Source organism: Myotis brandtii, unplaced genomic scaffold (genome assembly GCF_000412655.1).
Source record: "Myotis brandtii unplaced genomic scaffold, ASM41265v1 scaffold74, whole genome shotgun sequence".
NCBI classification, from domain to species: Eukaryota; Metazoa; Chordata; class Mammalia; order Chiroptera; family Vespertilionidae; genus Myotis; species Myotis brandtii.
This window is the reverse complement of record NW_005370944.1, coordinates 2,080,802-2,102,774: the sequence shown is the minus strand read 5'-3', so window position 1 is coordinate 2,102,774 and position 21,973 is coordinate 2,080,802. Positions and strand designations below refer to the sequence as shown.

At 49.7% G+C, this 21,973-nt stretch overlaps 1 protein-coding gene across 1 annotated transcript; it reads right to left on the bottom strand.

Annotated features, from left to right (window-relative positions):
* Positions 1-8,101: 8,101 nt before the first annotated feature.
* Positions 8,102-21,967, bottom strand: LOC102245980 (chromosome unknown open reading frame, human C15orf59). The gene is made up of 3 exons (XM_005882803.2): positions 21,579-21,967; positions 20,463-21,180; positions 8,102-10,711 (listed from the first exon to the last, which is right to left on the bottom strand). The coding sequence occupies exons 2-3, from the start codon at positions 20,616-20,618 to the stop codon at positions 9,989-9,991; spliced, it is 879 nt and encodes a 292-aa protein (XP_005882865.1). The 5' UTR covers positions 20,619-21,180; positions 21,579-21,967; the 3' UTR covers positions 8,102-9,988.
* Positions 21,968-21,973: the final 6 nt, after the last annotated feature.

The window sequence follows — 21,973 nt, the reverse complement described above, 5'->3', positions numbered from 1 at the left end:
TGCACGAATTTCGTGCACCGGGCTACTAGTTTAAAAATAAACAGCACCATGAACCTGGTCCCACAAACCAATACTCAGCTTCCCCCAAGTGGGACACAGGCCCCGCCACCACCCCAGAGCGATATCCCACCAAATTGCAGCCAACACTGCCAAGACCCCATCGGGCAAAATGCAGCCCATAGCCCAGCCCAGCCCTTAAATGGTGGCTGTGGGCGCCGGGTAATGACGTCACATAGCAATGCCTGGCTTCCTCTCCCTAGCAACTAGCCTCCTTGGAGTTTCTTCAGCCCAGGAACCTGACTTGCTTTATAGCCAAGTGCAAACATTTTACAGTTTAACCAAATGTTTGTGAAGCGTTTTCCCGTGCCTCATCTCATTTGATCCTCACAGAAGTCCTGGAGTAAGTAGATAAGAGACTCAGTAGAATCCTATTTTCTTCTCATTAGCAAGACTTGAATAGTGATATTAAAATACTTCTTCTAATTAATTTCCTTTCAATGTGCACAGATCCGTGCACTGGAACACTAGTTTTCTTATAATCCTTTGTATTTCTGTGGTGTCAGTTATTACTTTTTCTGATTTTATTCATTTGGTTCCTCTCTTTCTTTTTAAGAGTCTGGGAGTTTATCAATATTTTTTAAAATATATTTTTATTGATTTCAGAGTGGAAGGGAAAGGGAGAGGGAGGGAGTGATAGAAACATCAATGATGAAAGAGTATCATTAATTGGTTGTCTCCTGCATGCCCCCTACTGGGGATTGAGCCAGAAACTAGGGCATCTGCCCTAACTAGGAATTGAACTGTGACCTCCTGGTTCATAGGTCGATGTTCAACCACTGAGCCATGTCAGCTGGGCTTCTATCAATCTTTTTTATCTTTTCAAAGAACCAATTCTTGATGTTATTGTTCCTTTGTACTGTTTTTTAAGACTCTATTTTGTTTATTATCTTTCTGATATTTTAATATCTTTTCTTCTACTTGCTTTGAGCTTTGTTATTCTTTTTTCTAGTTCATTTAGTTGTAAGGTTAGATTATTATTTTAGATTTTTCTTGTTTCTTGAGTAAGCCTATATTGCTATGAATTTCCCTGTTAGTATTGCTGTCGCTGTGTCTCATAAATTTTTTAGTTATTGTATTTTCATTTCTATTTGTTTCAAGCTATCTTTTTATTCTCCCTTGATAGCATTGTTAACCCATTCACTGTTCAGTAGCATGTTATTTAACCTCCATGTGTTTATGTATTTTTCTTCTTGTAATCAATTTCTAGTTTCATATTATTGTGATCAGAGAAGATGCTTGACATGATTTCAATCTTCTTAAACTTATTGAGATTTGTTTTGTGGCCTAACATGTGGTATATCCTGGAAAATCTTTCATGTACCTTTGAAAAATAAATTCTGCTGCTTTGGACAAAATGTTCTAAAAAATATCAACTAAATATATCTGGTCTAATGTATCACTTAAGGTCACTGTTTCCTTATTGATTTTTTCCTAATGATCTATCCATTGATGTCAATGGAATGTCAAAGTCTGCTACTATTACTGTATTGCTATTGATCTCTCCTTTTATGTCCATAAATATTTGCTTTATATATTTAGGTTCTTCTGTATTGGGTACATGAATGTTTATAAGGGTTATATCTTCTTGTTAGATTACACCTTTATCATTATGAGATGTCATTTTTTTTGTCTCTTGTTAGAGCTCTTCAGTCTGTGTGTGTCTCTTGATCTGAAGTGGGTCTCTTTTGGGTAGCATATGTATAGGTTCTGTTTTTTGTTTTGTTTTTCCAAATTTATTCATTCAGTCACTTTATATCTTTTATTTGGACTGTTTAATCCATTTACATATAAAGTAATTATTGATAGGTATGTAGTTATTTTCATGTTATTATTCATATTTTGATATTTTTTTCTCATCTTATTCTTAAAGAAGTCTATTTAATATTTTTTGTAATGCTGGTTCGGTGGTGATCAATTTCTTTAGCTTTTTCTTGTTTGTGAAGCTCTTTATCTGTCCTTTGATTCTAAATGGTAGCCTTGCTAGGTAGGGTAATCTTGGTTGCAGGTCCTTGCTTTTCATCACTTTGAATATTTCTTGTCATTTCCTTCTTTCCTGCAATGTTTCTGTTGAAAAATCAGCTGACAGTCTTATGGAGCTTCCTTGTAGATAACTAACTGCCTTTATTTGCTACTTTTAAGATTCTCTCTTTGTTTTTAAACGTTGGCATTTTAATTATGATGTGTCTTGGTGTAGGGATCTTTGGGTTCATCTTGTTTGGGACTCTTTTCACTTGCTGGATTTGTATGTCTTTTTCCTTAACCAGGTTAGGGAAGTTTCAGTCATTATTTCTTCAAGTAGGTTCTCAATCTCTTGTTCTCTCTCCTCTCCTTCTGGTACCCCTGTGATGAGGATGTTGATATGCCTGATGTTATAGCAGAGATCCCTTGAACTGTCCTCATTTTTTGGATTATTTTTTTCTTTCCTGATTAGGTGTTTTCTGCTTACTTGTCTTCAAAATCACCAATTTGATATTCTGCATCATATAATGTGCTCTTGATTCCCTGTTATGTATACTTCATTTAAGTTATTGTATTCTTCATTTCTGACTATTTAAAAAATATTTTCTATCTCTTTGTGCAAGTTCTCTCACTGAGTTTGTTTATTCTCAAGTTTATTGAGCATCCTTATAACCAGTGTTTTGAACTCTGTATATGGTAGATGTTTGCTTGCATTTTTTTAGTTCTTTTTCTGGAGTTTTATTCTGTTCTTTCATTTGGGACATGTTTCTTTGTCTCCAAATTTTGGCTGCTTTTCTGTGTTTGTTTCTATGTATTATGTAGATATGCTACATCTTCCAGTTTTTTAAAAAATAATTCTTTATTATTGAAAGTATAGCATATGTCTCCTTTCCCCCGCACATCTTTCAGTTGTGGCAGGGTGGCCTTATGTGGTAGTTGTCCTGTGGGGCCCAATGGCACAGTATCCCTGGTCACCTGAGCTGTGTGCTGCAAGGGTGTCCCTTATATTGGTTGTGGTTGAGCCTTGATTATTGTTAGCATGTCAGTGTGAGGGCTTGACCTTTAGGCTGACTAGCTGTGAGGACTGACTTTGTCTATATTGGAGGAGCTGTTGTGTGAGGAGCTGACCCCACAGAGCAAGATTCACTTTAGTGAAGCTCTGGTGTCTGCCAAGTCCACCTTTGGGTGTGCCATTTGTGGAGCTAATTGTGTGGTGGTCTGGTGTGATCTGAAGCAAAACACTGAATGTATTGGTTCTAGGACCTCTTTTGAGGGGCTCCAGTGCAGGCCACTGCCTTGCCCAGACTCGTAGGAGCTAAAAAGTGATCTGCAGTTTGTAGCTTCCTGTGCTGGACTTTGAGGTACCTGGGAGAGGTTGTGCTGTGAACCGAGACTGGCTGTTACTAGTGCCAGGCTTGGGGTCGCTTAGAAAGAGGTACAGGGCATGCTGAGGACAGCTGCTGATTGTTTTGGGCTTGTGTAACTTTGAGAGATTTTAGGAAAATCCATAGCACGGGCCTAGGCAGGCTGCTTGTGAGGGACAGTAGTGAAAGAGGTTGGGGTTGGTGCTTAGTAGGGTGGGACAGGGCCTCAGGGAATCATCATGGTGGGGTGAACAGTGTTAATCAGGTTGATGGTAAATCAGATTTGGCACCCACCTGAGCCTGCTGTCTGGATGGAGGGGGAGCTCAGCAAAGGAGCAATGTCTTCTGCTAGCCTAGCATTTCTTTCTGGGAGAGAGCTGCCCTGAAGCCAGATAATTCATTTCCTCTCCATATGTGTCCGGTGCTTTTTGAGCTGCTTTCCCTTTGCTGGCACTTAGGGTGAGTGTTTGTGAGAGAGTGTGTTTATACTTGAACCCTTTAAAAAGACACATGAGTCTACAGCAGATCTTTATCTTACCTGGATGGAATCCCAACTGGTTTTCACAGCCAGCTATTGTGGGAATTCCTCTTCTGGCACAAGTGGTCCAGGCTGGTGTGGGACTAGAACCCCTCACTCCCAAGGGGGGACCTCTACAGCCAAGATATTCCTCCCGATTCTTAACTACAACTCCTGGGTGTGGGACCAGCCCATTCTGCTTCTCTGCCCCTTCCACCAGTCTACATGTGGCTTCTTTTTTATAGTTATAGGATTTCTGTTCAACTAGGTGTTTCTCAAGGGTTGTTGTTGTATAATTTCGTTGCAACTTTGATGTGGTCATGGAAGGAGGTGAGCACAGCATTTATACCTATTCTAAAATCTTGACCAGAAATCTCTTTAAAGTAAAACAACATTATGTGTGGGAGGCAAAGCACGTGTGCAGGCCACCGATTTGCAACCTCTGGATGAGAAGAGAAATGCTCAGGGAATTGGAGGGTGAGTAGGGTCAGTGTGGCCTAGGGAAGTATCTCTGGGCAAGAGAAGTTCTCAGAGTGCCCACTGGACTTCCCTGACCTATCCCTCCACACCTCCATAGCTGGGTCACCAGTGAAATTCTTCCCTTCTCCACCTCACCGAAGTCAACATAGCCATCGCTACCTCCTTTAGAACTCCTCCCACAAGTAGCCTACTACTTGGCTCTGGGGAAAATTTTCCATCCTTACAGAGATCTCCTGGGAAGGCCCTACCACTGGCCACAGTGAAACCTCACAAAAATCAGGGCCTCCGGGGCTCTTTCCGTAGTTTCTCCTCAGGCTGCCCCTCTAGTAACCTCCACCCTATACTGCCTTCTTAGGGGTAGAGCACAGGAAGGGTAGAGTGACTTGGCAGGTGAGCTGGCACCTGGAGACTGGGTTTCTGTGGTGCTTTTAAGAGGACTGCGAGGAGGACACCTTGCTGGACAACAATATGTGAAACATACCCACTTGGGACAGGAGGGGGAGCAGCCTAAACAGGGAACTGAGAGCCACAGGCAGGATGTGAGTTTGAGCGTTTCTGGCAGGGAGTCCATCTGAACAAGCACAGTGGACAGTGGGCCTGGGGTCACCCTCCTTGATCTCCTTAGCTAGTGTGGCTGGGGACAGGTACAGGGGGAGAGGCGGGTGGTGATGGTGGCTGGGTCTGTAGTCTCATTCAGGGCAGGCAGGTGGGCACAGTCAGGTCTCATCAGAATCTCAGCTAGCTTAACTGGGACAGGACAGTGCAGCCAGTGCCCTCACCCTCTCTGGGAAAAGAGAGGTCAAGTGAGAATGCACTACAGGGGAAATGTTTAACCTACTTGTAAGATACAATGACTTGCAAGGGCTTTAGAATATTTATTTTACTTACCAATGTGCAATTATGTGCTGTTCTTGTTTATTCATTACAGTGGATCCCCATTTATTGAGCTCTCTTAAATCCATTCTCTCAGCCTCAGACTAGACAGAAAACCCCACTCCTCCTCACACAGTCAAGAAGATGGAGTGGCTCTGAAGGTGCCATGGGACTGTCAAGTCCCTTATGCAGCACTCACATCTTTCCCATCATGTACCCTCTGTTTTAGCAAGGCCTCTCTATAATCCCTGTGTGGCCACCCCAGCATTTTTGGCCCATTTCCAGGTGCCCAAGTTCTACTCCTTCGCAAATGAATTCTATTTCAGTTCCCCCATCCTCCCAGAAGCCTTTTCTAGACATTCCAGCCCAAACTAAAGCCAGTTTGGGCCAGACCAGAAAGGGGCTGAGGGCAGCCTAGTCTTGCAGGCTCTGCCACAGATAGGAGAAGGGGAAAGGCCACTGGACTCGGAGCCGTGTGGGTTGGTTGCCTAGTCAGTGCCCCGGACTCACAGGGAACTGGGGTGGGTTCTAGAAACCTGGGCCAAATGCTCCTGGGGTCCTGAGCATGGAGTTGAGGAGAGCAGGCCTGAGCCCTGGTGAGCACTGCTCAGTTGGCCAAGGGTAAATGTGGGCTCTGGAATGTCTGATAGGGTCCTAGGGCCCTGCAAGCTAGGCGTGTGGTAAGCAGAGTGAAGCCTAGATTCAGGTCTTGTTTCTGCGCAGGGGCTGTTTATTTGGGGCAGGGTACCACACCTTGCTGAGTCTCTGTTTTCTCATGTGTAAAATGGTAATCGTCTGTTATTTGGAGGGTTGTTGTAAAGTAGGTAAGATAATTTATGTGAAGTGCCTAAAGCATCAAATTGTACGTGTTCCAGAAACAGCAGCTCTTATGTAAGTATAAATAATAAATAATAACAATTCCAAATCTCCAGCTCCACCGATTTCTGTGTGCAACTTTGAACAAATTCCTTATTAGCTCATCCGCTTCCTCACCTGTAAAATAAAGATTCTGGTTCATCCATTTATTCAATAATTACTGAACAACTTATTATGTGCTGGGTGCAACTAAATCTGTCATTTACTGTTAGCTAAAAAACATGGCACAGTGCCTGGCATATACTAGGTGGTTAATAAATGTCAGTTTTCTTACACAAGTTCCAGCTGGATGATGGGCGATAGATGGAGGGCGGCAGGGGATGAGGTGAGGGTCAGAGTAAGGGAATTTAGGAGGGGTAGTGGTGTATATCTGTGTCTGCCTTGAATTCCCAGCTCCCCCTGGCCCTTATCCCTTCCATTGGCAGGGTCTCACTTTGTCTCTAAGGGTGGAGGATGGTGCTGGGGTCTCCAAATAGTTCGTCCCCCTTTCTGCTCCTTGGTCCCATCAGACCTCTGTAGACTACACGGTCTGTCCCTTGCCTGTAAATGGAGACAATGAGGTCTCCTCCTTCTCAGACATTGGAGACACGGCAATGTGCCCACCTCGTTAAAGTGGTGTCAGGCTGAGGGCCTCCCCTCACTCCTCCCACTCCCAGAGTGGTCTCCTTGTCAAGCCGGCCCCCTATCTCATGCTCCTGGCTTCTTTCCCAGGGACCACAGGCTGGACTCACCACCACCTCTGGCTTAGCAGCACTGAAGCCCCACACCTCTTTGTTTTGACTTTGCCCAGCTGCTGAGCCACACCAGGCCAGACCCTCCCAGGGGAGTTGTGTGTATGTATGTGCACAAGCAACATGAGACCTGGCACGTAGGAGGCCTGCAATAAAAGCTGATTGAATGAATGCTCCCTCTGCAAATGGAGCTCATTCATTCTGCAAACATTTATTGAATACATAATCCATTTGGTGCCAGGCTCTGTGTCAAGGGCCATCAATAGTAGCCAAGTTCTCCAAAGAATGAATGGCATTCACAGGTTTCCTGCTCCCAATACGCACATCCCACCATTTGGCTCTCAGACCCCAGCCCCTCCCACACCCCCAGAGACCAGGGCACTGTCTCCACCAGGGATATGACTATAGCATATGTTTGAGTACCAAGTCACTGAGTTTGGGATCAATCCTGGTGCCATACTTATCCTGTGCCCTTAGGCAAGTTATTAACTTCCCAGAGCTTCAGTTTCCTCATCTGGAAAACAGGTATAAATATAATTGCTTATCTCATATTTTCTGAGTGGAATAAATGCAGTAAAACATATGCTTAGGACATGCCCAGTGCATAGTAGGTGCTCAATGAACATGAGCTATTATGATTATGACCCCTCCACAGCACTGGTTGTCACAAGTCTGAACTCACAGTAGATGGTCAGCAAAATAAGACTTCTTGTAAACAGGGAGATCTGATGGGACATTCTGGGTGAAGAAACCCAGAAACTGGCGAAGAGATGGTGAAGAGCAGTGAGAGACTACCTGGAGGAGCAGGTAGGTCTGGAAGAAGTCCCCAGGATGTCTGTGTCTGCCTCCAGGACAGGGAGCTCATTACTCTGAAGCAGTGTATTTTGTGTTCACCAGCTCTGATAGTCACAGTTCTTTACATAGGTGACCACATTCTGTCTTTCAAGTCATAAGAAAACCATGGGGATCCGTGAGTGAGGCCCAGACTGATTGTGGCATATATATAAGGGTAGCCAAGTACTTTTTAGGCCTTTGAAAACCTATGCCCACTTCAATATCTATTTTCCCTTCCTCCAGGACACCCTCACACTACTGCCCCATTTGGAGCAAGTAGCCAGGTGGTGCATGCTAGCCATGGCCACATGAAATCACACAGAGGGGAGTGGAGTGGGGTCTCCCAGGAGAGGACAATGCCCTCACAGGGCTCTCTGTTTCTTCCTGGTGAAATGTGTGCTCTCTGCAGATGTCTTTTTCTTGACTGTTGTAAAGCTGTGAAACAAACAATCTTGCCACTGGAGAGCAAAAATGAGTCCCAAAGCTAGGTGTGCCCATACCTGGGCAGGGCCTGCCCTTCTTCACTGTCAGGCCATCCGGAAAGATGGAAGACCCAGCCGGCCATCCTTCAGGGGAGCCCCTGGCATACATCTTTTGAGCCAGGGTCCTATCACTAATCAATACCACTGCCCAAGAGTTTTCCTGGGACTGAGGGAGGAGCTCAGAGCTCTTATTCTCAGGTCTGGGCAGGAACAGCTAGCCTTGACCCACTACCCTGTATTTCCACTCTGGAGGCTGCACCCTGGCTGGCTATTTAGGGCCCAAGGGGAGACCCCAACACTGCAGAGCAGGCCTCCTAGGCCCGCCTGTCTCATCCTGATAGCATCCCTGGCATTTGCTCCAAACTGGCCAACATAGTCTCTGTCTCCCCGCCCCTGGGAGCTGGACAGTACCTCTTTTGCCATGCTCTCCTGGGCGCCCATGTGTAGAGCCAGAGACCCTCCTGACAGTCCCTGGCAACCTCTGCTGTCATTAAATGTGCATCAGGGAGGCCCTGAGCAGTGATATCCTTGCACCACCATCACTACTTCCTTCCTGCTCTGAGCTATTGGAGACCAATAGCTCGTGGAGACCATCAAGCTGTGGCCCAGTTGATGGCAGTGGTTTCTTTCCCACCCCACTCAGGGATCCCAACCCTGGAAAACACTGGAATCTGAGTTGGGGTGCCACTGACCACAACACATATCCAGTGACTTGGAATTTACCAAGTCCTCATCTTGTTGAAGCCCCACAGCAGTTGGTGAGGTAGATAAACATTATCAGACCCCTTTCATAGATGAGGTAGATAGGCTCAGAGAGGCAAATGGACTTCCCCAAGATTGCACAGTTACTAGATAGCAGAGCCAGATATAGCCTGGAAACCATGTGCTCATGGGGGAAGGGGAGTGGAGGGGCACAGGCTCTGTGACCCTGGGCCAGTTACTTAACTTCTCTGAATCTCAGTCTTCTCATTTGAAAAATGGGAATAGCAATAGTTCCTGTCTTGTCAGGTTACTCTGAAAATTAAATTAGATTATGCTATACAATGTATTTAGCACAGTAGCAACATGGAGATATGCTCAGTAAATGTGAGCAATGGTTGGGATTATTATCCCAATGATATTCAGACGCTGTCTCTGTATGGACCACGCCCCAGATGAAGCCTTGGTACCTCGAGGCTCCCATCTGTTTCTGTTGGTGTCATTCATGACCTGCCAAAGTGAACTCAGGGTCCCAGAGTGGAGGGGCAGCGGTAGAGCGGGGCCATTGGATTCCTTCCTGGGGCTGCCTGCCTGCTGACAGGTCAGGGGCCTATCTCTGGCCCATGGTGGCTGCTGCCTGTTTTCTCACATGGATCTCAGCAGCACTAGGGGCCTTGCTGGGGCTTTGCCATGAGTCTTTGATCTCTAGAGGACAAGGCTGAGCATGGAGCCACCCACTCAGTGATGCCACTCAGTCTCCTCCACATCATACTATTAGCCCTGGCTTTGGACACTACTTCTTGAGAGCCTGCCTCCTGCAGATGAATCCCTCCAGGACATGGTCCAGGCCAGCAGCTTGACATTTGGACACCCCCTTCAGGAGCCCTGCAATGGGAAGGAAGGGAGGAAGGTTCTAGACACACTTCCTGGGACCTAGTAGGGAAGTAGGCATCTCTGTGCCTAAGATGAGCTCTGAGAAAGCTTTGGGGCCTGTGGGGCTGGATCCTCAGCATTTTAAAATTTTATTATGACTGTGTTTGTTTAAATATATATGTGTATATATTTATAACTCTATGTACCTCCCCCTACCCAACCCCAGTCCCCTCCCGGCCCCTAGTTTTTCCCTTTGGCTTTCTGTCTGGAGGCTGTGTAGGGAAGCACTGTCTGCGTGCTCTTGTCTGACACCGTTTGGGTGCTGCTGTTCCTCATGATCCTTCGTGTCTGCTCGGGGGCCAAGGTGGGGCCTGAGCATCGGCCAGTCAGTGGAGAGCGCCTTGGCTTGTTGGGGGCCAGGGAGGTCTTGAGGGGGCCCACATGGGCCTCTGTATGGGGAGGCTCTGGGGACAGGCCCGCCTCCTCCTCTGCCGCTGCCTCCTCACCATCCCCCTCTTCATCATCACAGCACAAAGCATGGTAGAGCACTTTGTCGCTGAAGCGCACTCTCTCCCGTGTGCCTGGGGTCCGCTGGGGCAGTTGCCCCTTGAGAGGGCCGGTGCTGAAGGCCTCCTCACTGGAGGAGTCTGGGGTCTCCACCCGTGGCCCATTAGGAATGGGCATGCCACCGTTCATGAGTCGGTAGTCAGAACCAGCCCCTGGTCGTGTTGACTCGGCGGCGTCCATGGAATCTGAAGGGGTAGAGACATCCAGGAAGGAGCAGAACTCCCAGCTGTCTGAGAGGATGTCAGCTGTTGTGAAGTCCAGGTGGCCCAGGTCAAAGGGGCCACCTACACCAGCCTTGTCGCTGCTGGAGGTACTGCTCACAGTGGCCGTGGTCCAGTCATCTGGCTCCAGTTCAAAATCGAAGTCTGAGGTTAACTTATCTATCTGGCTCACCACCTGTCCAGGGAAGGGCAGAAGCATTAGAGTGGCCAGGCCGGACCTGGCATCACTTAGGTGTGAGCATGTGCCCCCCCGCCCACCACCCCGTGACATCCCCCTGCTAATGTCCCTACAGGATGGAGACTGGACTTGAGGTCACAGGCTTATTTGCTCTGTGGAAGCCCAAACTGGACCAGGGTGAACAGAGCTTGTTTTCCATTCCTCAGTCTCTTGGGTGGAGGAGGGACTGTCTTCCAGCCTGTACACCATCCATTCACGTACCCCTCTCCCCATAGCCAGCTGCTGTTCTGGAGCAGGGGAGGGGGTGTTTATAGGCTCTGGTGCTCAGAGCTTGATCTTCCTATGACTGAGAGGGGCTATTTAAAGAGGGTGGTTACCAGATAAAAGGACTAGTGTAGTAAAGGTTAAAGGGGGCCAAGTATATAGTAATGGAAGGTGATTTGACTTTGGGTGGGGGTACACAATGCAATATACAGATCATGTATCATAGAAATGTACATCTGAAACCTATGACCCTATTGACCAGCATCACCCAATAAATTTAATCAGAAAATGAAATCTATCTATACTAATAAAAGGGTAACATGCTAATTAGACCGGGAGACCTTCTGGGAGACCTTCCAGACGTCATTCCGGACAAAGCCATGGTGGCTATACTAATAAAAGGGTAACATGCTAATATCAGGCTGGCAGGGGAGGGCAGTTGGGGACGAGCAGGCCGGCAGGGGGGACAGTTGGGGGCGATCAGGCCGGCAGGGGGGGGGGCAGTTGGGGGCAATCAGGCCGGCAGGCAGAGTGTTTAGGGGCGATCAGTCAGGCAGGCAGGAGAGCATGTAGGAGCCAGCGGTCCCAGATTGCGAAAGGGATGTTCAACTGCCGGTTTAGGCCCAATCCTACAGGACATCCCCCAAGGAGTCCCAGACTGGAGAGGGTGCAGACGGGGCTGAGGAACATCCCCTCCCATGCACAAATTCCATGCACCAGGCCACTAGAGGGCTGAGAGACTCCAGCAAATCTACTTAGTAGAGATGTGAGAAAATGATATGAGGTGACCATGAGGAAGCATCCTGGGCCAGCCTGAGCAGCTGGTCAGTGACTGTCCCTCAAGGGTCTCCATCACTCCACCTCTGCCCCCCAGAGCCTTCTCCCTCCTTCCTCTCCCTGGCCTCTGATGACTGGAGATCAATCCTGGCTTGTTGGGGAATGAATAAAACAAGCATTATCTGGTAAGCAATAAAAAACCCATCCATCCTGGGCCCAGAGGTGCCTGTTAAATGCACTTGGGATGGGAGGGGGGACAGTTCAGCTACAAGGTCACTGCAACCTGTCCACCCCAAGAAGACTAAAGCTCTGACTCCATGCAGGCAGCCCAGCCTCAGGACATCCCCTGACCTTGGCCACTGTCAGCACATGAGTCAGGGATGATGATAGGGAAAGGAGAATCAAGAGGAGGAGAGAGTCTTCATGCCAAAAACAAAAATAGCAAAATATCAAAAGCAAAGTGGAGGAACCAAGAGACCCAGAGACAAAGGCATATGCAGTGAGTCACCAAGCCCAGGGCCCCTCCCGGTGTTCTTACCTGGAGTCAGATCTGCCAGTTAATTGATTACCTAATCAACAAAACTTTACTGAGGACCACAGCTATCCAGGGATGTGCTAGGTATTTGGTGAGGAGTGGGGGTGAGCAGTGCCCCACAGCGAAAGAAGAAAGCAAAGACAAAACTGAGGCGTCAAGAAGAGTCTGGGTCACTGGGATATCTGCTTGGTTAGGGGGTCAGGAGACCCCACGCAGGTGACCTGGTCAGTCAATTTCCCACTTAGGTCTCAGTTTCTCAATCTGTAAGTGGGGAGTTGGGTGAACTGGTTTATCTCCAAGGTTCCTTTCATCGCTGTGATTCTAGGAAAGGGTTCTGTGGGGCATTGGCGATAAAAGTGACATTATCTCCCATCTCTGAGCACCTACTATGTGTCAGACTTTCCATCCATGAGATCATCATCTTCTGAGATCATAGATAATGGGCCTGAGGGACCAGTCACTGGGGAAGCTGAGATTACTGCCTTTGCCACACCCCTGCAAGACTGCACACTGCTCCAAGTGCTACTGTGATTTCTGGGCTTGAGTAGGCAATGGGCAAAGGGCTCTACCCTCCAATCTGGCCACCTCTTCTTATGTCTCTGACTCCAATGACTCCCCCTAACACAGAGAAGGTCACATCCCCCAGAAGTCCTTGCTCAACCCAATCCACATCTGCGGGCTGGTAGGAACCCTGGCCTCAGACTGGAATGTGTAACAGCCCACTCTCCAGAGTTTCTGACTTTGCAGGTTCTGGGTAAGGTTTGAGAAAGTGTAGATCTAACAGGCTTCCTTGTGCTGCTGCTGTTGGTCTGAGGACAAACTTTGAGAACCACTGACCTAGGGACCTGGTATTTAAGCTGATGAAGGAATAGCACCTCAGGGCATTGCTAGCTTCAGGAGTGGCCTTGTACCTCTGGGCAGCCACATCCTCCAATTAGACTCCCCAGAGCAAGCTAGATGCTGATAGTCTGCTGCTGAATAAGAGAAGGCAACACTAGCAGGAATCTGGAGTTAAATTTCTTGGCTGTCATGGCACAGATTTGGCTGAGGCTAGGCCAGGCCCAGAAGCTGGGCTCCTAACATCCTGTGAGGAAGATCCAGGGAGCACAGGGCAGGATTCCTGAAGCCTTCAGGCCTGAACATACTCCCCCCATCCAAGAGGCCCTTCTCAGGTGGCTTTCACATTCAGGCCCTTCCTCTCCTCCCTTAGAACACCCTCTCTGGTTCCACCTTGGGGGTGTGGAGGGTAGTAAATGAGGGAGGCCTGGATTCAAGTCTCAAGTGTGGCTTTCCTGTTTCCAGTCTCATTTTCCTCCCCTGTAAAGTGGGATGATGCTCTTCTCCTCACCCAGTTGGTGGGGATTTAATAGATATGAATGTGCATTAAACTGCAGAGTCAGCACATCCAAGCATCTAAGAACCTGGGCTCTGGAGCCACACCTAGGGTCCAACCCTGGCATCACAACTTACTAGCTTTATGACCTTAGCCAGGTTGCTCAATGTCTCTGTGTGTAAGTATCTTCAGCCAAGGAGAATCCTAGTAGTACCTACTTGTTAGGTTGTTGTGACTATTTAATGACTTGATGCACAGAAAGCATGTAAAACAATACCCACCATGGACCATTGAGAGCCAACACGTAACCAGGCACCAGGCCCAAGAGCTGATGGGAGCGTTTTTCACCAAAAGAATGACACTCTGATGGGGACGTTTCCAGTACCCGTGGCAGAATAATGGGACATGTTGGGCCTTTCAAACCCCAACACCTGGGTGGCACCTATGTTCCATGAAGTAGGGCTGTTTCCAGATGGAAACAGAAGAGGTTCTAAAAGCCAAATGGTTGAGGCTCACAGGCAAATCTGGCTCAGTTCTTTAGGTGGGATAGGTCAAACATACTTGATAAATGACATAAGTAAGAATCGGAAAGGGAAGTGAGATGCCCAGGGTACTCAGACTGTATGCAGAGCCTGGTCAAGCCTGTCCTTGGTGCCTCTCATTTCATGGGGCCAATGGGAGGGCAGGTGTGGGGCACGCCCCATGCTACCTGCCTCTCTGTTTGGATGTCTTGAAATCTGTAATTTCTGCCTGCGATTTAATAATCATTTTGCCTGCATGTAACTTGAGATCGTCTTAGAGTACAGGCAAAATAATTATATACACAGGATAAAAGAGAGGGAGAGGGGGAATGGAGAGAGAAATGAAACCATAAAAATCACAGAATCCTACAACCTCAAAGCCAGAAGGGATTGGAGACACTGTTGAGTCCATCCTTCTTACTGTGTTTACTGATAGGGAAACTGAGACTATAATGAGCTGAGCTGAGACCAGAAGTCAGGAGTCCTGACTCCTGGGTCTGATCTTTTAAGAACATGAATTACCTGCTCAAGAGGGAACACTTGAGAGAAGGGCAGGGTTGAGGGCTGAGACAGAGTCCCCCGGGGGGCCCAGGTCCTGACTCAGCCTCCGTCCTGGTCACAGCTTCGGCTCCCCTCATCTGAACAACTGCATCCACACTCATCTAGTGCATCCAGGGAACTTTCCAAAAAACCAACAGGACCTCTACTTCCAGCACCCCTGTGCTCCCCAAACTCCTGGACCTCCAAACACCACCCCACACCAAATGTGGCTAAATGCCCTTTGCTCTCTACCCTACCAGGCCTGCCTCTTTACCACACCTACACACTTACACCCTGAGCTCACTTCTGCCTCTGGGCCTCACCCGAAAGCCTCACACCGTTCTTACTCACTCTATCTCACTTGCATATGGAAGTCCTCCTTGATCCCCAATTGAGGACAGGTTTCCTATGAAAGGCTCTCAAAGCACCTCATACCTTTCCTTAAAATATTATCTAGTATTTATCACTGCTACAATGTTTTGAGCATATAGGTTATAATGTGGTTGATATCTTCTCCCCACAAGGAGTGGGCCTGGAAATGCATCCCCACCATGCACCCCCAGTTTGGCAGAGATTGGTACACTCTTTACAATACAGCCATTGAATGAATAGACGAGTTGAGACATCTTAATAAAAATTGCTGGGGGGTTCTTTTCTGAGAAAATGCTCCATGGTCCTGGACACCACAATATTGCCTGCCCCAGCCCTAGCTGCCTCTCCAAGAAAAGCATGGATGTGTTCCATAAAACCCTAGAGCAGTGATGGCGAACCTTTTGAGCTCGGCGTGTCAGCATTTTGAAAAACCCTAACTTAACTCTGGTGCCGTGTCACATATAGAAATTTTTTGATATTTGCAACCATAGTAAAACAAAGACTTATATTTTTGATATTTATTTTATATATTTAAATGATTTTTCATTTAACAAAGAAAAATCAACCAAAAAAATGAGTTCGCGTGTCACCTCTGACATGCGTGTCATAGGTTCGCCATCACTGCCTAGAGTCAGGACCGAGGACTGGGAGTTCCACAACCTCTATCTCCTGTCCTCCCCCTCACCTCTGGCCCCTCACTTTTCTTGACAAGTTGCTACCTCCTTCCCTCCCGCCTAGCTCCCTGGGCAGCTGGTTATATAACTAGGGATTCTGCATTATTTATGACCACTGATTACTTTTTAATTCTGTGATTACGTTATTTGTCTTCCTGGGGGCTGTGGCGTTGGGGAGGGGGAGAGAGGTGACTGTGATTCATGACTCTCATCCTGCAATTTGGCCTAATTGGCCCCAGAGCTTCGTGAATCTGTCTGGAGGAGGAGAATGTAAAGGGAAAAGGGTGGCGAGAAAAAAAAAGAAAAAATCCGCACAGTTCTTGCTGAGCTGTGGGTGATGGAGCTGACCCACTTTGGCACAGCTCTGTGGTCCCCAGCCTCTCCTGCTCCAGCTGCTTCCTGGCTAGGCCACATTTATCTCCTGCTGTATGACCCATGGCTCTCCTGGCGACCTCATATACAGCACCTTGCCGATGGGACAGCACAACTGCATGGGCCTGATCCCCAAGAAAATCAGGTGGGGGGGTCTTCACTGCCACTCCAGGCTGAAAAAGGGTTTTGCCCACCCCTCCATCCTCTGGAGGTGTTCAGGCCAAGGTGGGCAACTGTGCCCTTAAGTTATATCCTACCCAATAGCCAGTGATGATGTGAGGGATACTAGTGATCAACACAGGAACATTTTGAGCTCCATGCTGAGTGACATCTTGGGGAGAGGGTAACCAAGGAGGAGGCCAAGTACCTACTCAAGGTAAGCTCAACATTTGGGGGGCCAAGAACAAGGTCCTATACCCCTGCCCTTGTGGGCTCCCAATTAGTAGGGAACAGGGAGAACAGTGGGGAGGCAGATTCCCACCCAGAAACACAATGAGATTCCTGGGGAACGTGTGGGATTCTCACAGGACAAAATCCAAATTCTGTACTGTGGCCTGCATGCCCTGTGTGCCCTGCATCCTGCTCTCCACCTCCTAGTTCCCTCCACTCCAACTGCATCAGCTTCCTTGCTGATCCTGACCATGCCAAGCACACTTCCTCCTCAGGACCTGCTGCTCCCCCTGCTTGGAGGCTCATTTCCAGATATCCATATGACTTGTATGTATTCTCACTTCCTTTGGGTCTTTGTTCAAACGCCATCTCATTGGAGACCTGCTTCCCAACCCCATCACCAACCCCTTGCCTCCGCCAGAAGAGGGTAGGACTGCCTGCTGCAGGGCCCTGGGCCTGACCTCCCTGATCATGGCTAAGATGCCAATGTGACTCCAAAAGAACAAGGGCTCACACAGAGCTGAGGAGCAGGCTAGTGCTAGAACAGTTCATCAGTAATATCTAACAGATATGGAGCTAGTTTTGTGCCCATTGCTGTGTGAAGTACATTGTATATAATATCACATTTAATCCTCACAACCACCGTAGAGCTGGTGAGGGTGAGGAGGCATACTATTCTGTATCCTCATTTTAGAGATGCAAAACAAAAGCACAGAGAGGTAAAGTAACTTTCCTAAGTTCACACAGCTAGGAAGGTGGTGGCGAACATATGTGAACTAGAGACATCTGGCTGCAAAGCCCAAGCTCAGCCCGTAGGCTGTGCTGCTTCTCCAAATTTTGATCCACGGAATTCTGAGGAGCTTAGAGAGCCTGCTGGGATTGGCCTGGCACCTGGAGTACTAGGGACCTAGGAGAAATGAAGGCTAGTTAATGATTGACTGTCACCTCCTCTGCAGCACAATTTTTGCTTTCAAGACACTTTTACATTTCTCACCTCACTTAGTCCATAAAACTATTTTCCCACCCATGGGACAGAACTTGCCCCCTATCCCTTGGGGAGAGCCAGGAGTTTGGGAGAACAGGAGAGGTATGGGAGAGGGAACGCCAAATCCTTCAGGGGTATGAGTAGGTGTTGGTACCCCAATACATCCTTGTAAGATCACTCTGAGGTGTGAATTATCATCATTCCCATTTTAGAGATGAGCAGACTGAGGCTCGGGGGCCTCGGGAGCAGTGCTGTAGTGTTTCTCATCTTTCTATGATGCTCAAGAAGTGAGGAGGCTCTGCTATGATCCATGGTATGTGGGGAAGGGAGCAGCAGATGGAGAAGGATAGCAGAGGGGCTATAGCTAAGCCCTTCCTCTCTGCTGGCCTTCCTCCCTCATCAAGCACCCTGCGCTGCCCTCTGGCAGTCTTGGATGTAAATCTTGGCTTCACATCTAAGTGCTTCACCCTCCTGAGACCAGAACTCAGTTGGTGAACTCTGTGCTGGTGCTGCCTAAAGAGTGGAGTGTGATAAGAGAACCCTCGCAACCTTGGGCCTACCCATGCCCCCACTGAAAAATGCCACCCAAAGTGGCTGAGAAGGAGAGCCAGGCAGATCCATTGGAGGATCAAGAGCCAAGCTTACAGGTTCCTGGTGGTGGGGGTGGGGGGGGGGGGGGGGGGGGGGGGGAAGTGGAAACCTTTATCTCAAACCAGGACCTGGCACCCCTAAGTGGTAACCCCATTCCTGACAAACCCCATCTCCTAGGAATAGCATCTCCTCTTCTGCCTGGGCCTCTGTAGGCCTCACTTGCCTTCCCCAACACTCCTCTCTGCCCATCACCCCATCTCTAGACCCTGCCTAGGAGATGGGGAAGCTCTGAGACCTGCCCCGCCCCCCCCATTCCCAGCTGGGTGCCATTGGCAGTGGGCAGGTGGTGGCATACGGGGTAGATTCTGGTTGCCATAGCAACCTGCCAGAGTCTTGGGTGGAGGCACATGGCCTATTGCGGGTATGGGGGGAGGGGACTCATCTTTCTCTGTCCTGGCTCAGGCCTCTGGGTTGCACAGCCCGTGAACCTGAAGCTCTGCTGTTCAGGACATGGGAATAAGTGAGTGTGTGTGCTGAGAAGAGAGGGAGAGGCTATCTCAAAGATCTGCAAGTAAATCCTAATGCTTCTGATCTTCCCGCCTCACTCCCTAAAGGGCACCCCCTCAGAGTATCACAGAATGAGCATAAGGTCTCACGTCTAGAAGGTCCCTAACAAAATGGAATGAGGTTGCTCATTAGCCCACCTGCTGAAGCCCCAGAGCGGGAATCAGGACCTGAGTTCTACTGAGTACCCCTGGTAGGCTCTGTGACCTTCATCAAGCCCCTATCCCTCTCTGGGCCTCAATTTCTTCAACAGTAAATGAATAGGGCTGGTCTGGATGACCTGTGTGATGCCTTCAAGCTCTGGATGGCTCTGCTGGGAGTGGGAGTGGGGATGGGGGTGGGGATGGGAAGAACAGATGCCTGCAAGATGCTCAGCTGGTCATTTGGGAATAGGCTCTGTACTATATCAAAACTCACCCCCAGGCTTAGAGTCCATCCTGGTTCTTTCTGGGTAGGCCTGCTGAGGCATAGGTCCCATGCCCCTGCTCAAGACAGAGACTCTGGACAGTTCCCATGACTCTGATGGAACCACAGAACATATGAAATAGATGGGGGGTGGGGAGGCATGAGGTGGGGATGGTAGTCCTTCGGAACAATGAGGTTGAGGGAGGAGGAGTTACTCATAGGCAATGACCACTAAATTGCATTCCCCAGAGATGTTCAGCCCACATCCTGGCCAGCCCAGTTCGCACCACACCTCTCTCTACCTGTAGCAACAGCCATTCCTGCCTCCTGAGGAAGGACTTCCTGGCAGGCTCCATGAGGCTGACTGGGCAGAGAGGCTGCCTGCCCAACCTTAGTTCCTGGCCCGAATCTCCACTCTGAAGATTCAAACACCCCCTGCTCCTTGGCTCTTGGGCCAGGCTAGAAGACCACTTTGCCAGTCTGGAGTTGGTATCCACCATCACCCCCTCTTCTCAATCTTTCTAGAGCCCCCATCTCCCTGCACATCTGGCTGGGAGAGCCTGAACCCATAACTCCAATTCAATCACTCTCCCTGCCATCTCTGCAGGGGCCCTGGTTACAAGGAGTTAAAATTTGCCTAAAGCCCACCTGGCTGGCATAATGGTACTCAGTGGGAAAATTCAGGCCAGTGGCTCAGAACCCTGGTCATGCATTTTAGGCTCGAACACAGCCCAGGGGGCAGGGCCGAGGACATGTGTACTTCATTACCTGAGCAATGTGGGAAGCAGTAATGAGGGACACACATCCTAGGCTCTCTGGGTGACTTTTCAATCTTGGCCAAAAATGTTCAGAACTACGGGATGGGGATACATCCCTGTAGAGGAGATTCCTGCCCCTGCCAATGTACACAGGGACTCTTATACCCACTAGCAGCCCCCTAGTCTCATTCCCACCTCAGGGCAGGGAGGAACTAATTTTTTTTGGGATCAAGGGTTCTGTAATATCTGGGGAATGCTCCAAGCAGTGGGGACTGCCTCATTAAGCCATCTACACTCTCCCAGGGCCCCTTGTGACCAGCAGATGGTGGGGGTCAAAGGTCAGCTTAGGCTCCAGAAGAGGTTATTGTGGAACTCAGTCCTTATTGGCCATCTTGGCAGCCGAGTCGTAACCACAGAGCCATGGGCCCATTACATGCTGTCCAAATGCTCTCTGCAACACTGAGACCCGCCCTGCCCTGGGCTATTGTAAGATTTTTAGCAGAGCAGACTTGGGGAAAGGAGAACAAGATGGAGGTACCCAGCAGAGTGGCACACATGCACACAGCTTTGGGCACACACACACACACACAGAAACATACATGCCAGAGTATGTTTTTGTGCCAGGCCCAGGAAAACTGGTTTAGGGTCCGTCTGGCCCCTCACTCACCTCCCTGAGCTCCTTGGCCACCTCCTTGAGCTCTCGTAGGATGCCCTCCAGCTGCCCGATGACCATCTTCATGCGCTGTCGAATCCGCTCACGTTCGCCACCACTGCTGGGGTCGTCACTGGGCTGCCCGAGGTCCGGGGTGCCCCGAATGTTCATCCTTCACCACGTGGCTGCAGGCCTGCCCATACTCCCCCCAGCCAGGCACACACTGCGTCTGCCTCCACAGAGCCCCCCTCAGCCAGGCAGAGCTCCACATCTTAACGGCCCCCCAGCCCACGCTGGCCCTGGGTGGCCCTCACCCAGCCCCTGACTCCTGCCACCCCGCCTCCTTTGCCTCTGGATGGGGAATGGGACACCCAGAAGGAGACAGAATCTGAAACAAGGGGTCAAGATGAGGACATAGAAGGGCAGGGGAGGGGTCTTGGATCTCAGGAGCCCTTCAGGACTTGAAGTGCCTATAGGTGTGCTGGGCTGATGTCTGGATGAGCCTGGACACAGAAGCAGGGGGATGACTCTGCAGGGACTAAGGGTAAGAGATGCCCTTGGGATTGGGGAAGGCAGCACAATCCCCTCACGACTCTTGGGCAGTTGCAAAGGCAGAGGTCTCTGGTTGCAAGTGACACCTGCAGAAGGACTGTGGCTGGGGTCTTCCAGATGTGGAGGGGGCTCCAGATGTGGACAGCTCTGGGAAGGGAGCTGGACGGAGGAGAGCAGACCCCTGCAGAAAGAAGTCTGGCATCAGCCCTCCCAGGCTGCAGCACCAGCCGGCAATGCTGCTGCCTCCATCCTCTCCACAGCCGGGCACCCTTCCTCGCTGGGGATTTAATGTTTTTCTTTGTGGGGAGGGGTGGTGGAGGCAGATGGTCTACAGCACAGCCCCTCTTTGGGAAGAAGAAGAGGGAGCCCCCGCTTTAGAGGCAGAAGTCCTCAGCCTGCGATGGGGCACTGAGCACCAGGTCCCCCCAAACACCCCTCCCCAGCCAGGCCTTGCCCTAGAGGTTCACCAGAGGGTCTCTCCAGTCTTCTGTCCTCCCTCGTAGTGCCCCCAGGGTGCCCTCGTTCCCAGCAGACCCTCCCTTTCCCAGCCCAGCCTTCCCTTAGAACCCCCGGACTCACCGAGGGTGGGGGCACCGGCCTGCCTTCCGAGTATCGTGGGGGCCAAGCCCCAAGATGAGGTTGGGGGGCCCCCCAGGCTCCCTAGGGCGGGCTTCTCTCTCTGGACCCTTCGGCCCCTGGCCTCAGAGAGGTCCTCAGAGCCGCCCCGGGAGACATCTGGGCGGTGGGAGGGGCGGGGCCTCTGCGCTCCCTGACCGGGGGCAGGAAAAATGTCCCCCAACCCCCGCCAGGCGCCGGGTGGGGCCTGGGCGAGAAGGGTCTGGTGGGTCTGGGGCTCTCAGGCCACAGGTGACCCGGGCATAGGGCGTCCCGGTGCGTGAGCCAAAGTAGCTGGGATCGGAGGGCGCCGGGATCCCCTCAGCCCGCGCCCGGCATCCCCGGGCTCGGCACGGTCC

Excerpts from the sequence above, each read along its gene's own strand:
- LOC102245980 (XM_005882803.2), bottom strand. The coding sequence starts at position 20,618 with ATGAACATTCGGGGCACCCCGGACCTCGGGCAGCCCAGTGACGACCCC. Across the intron at positions 10,712-20,462 it reads TGGCCAAGGAGCTCAGGGAG|GTGGTGAGCCAGATAGATAA; the intron begins GTGAGTGAGGGG and ends TTCCCTGGACAG.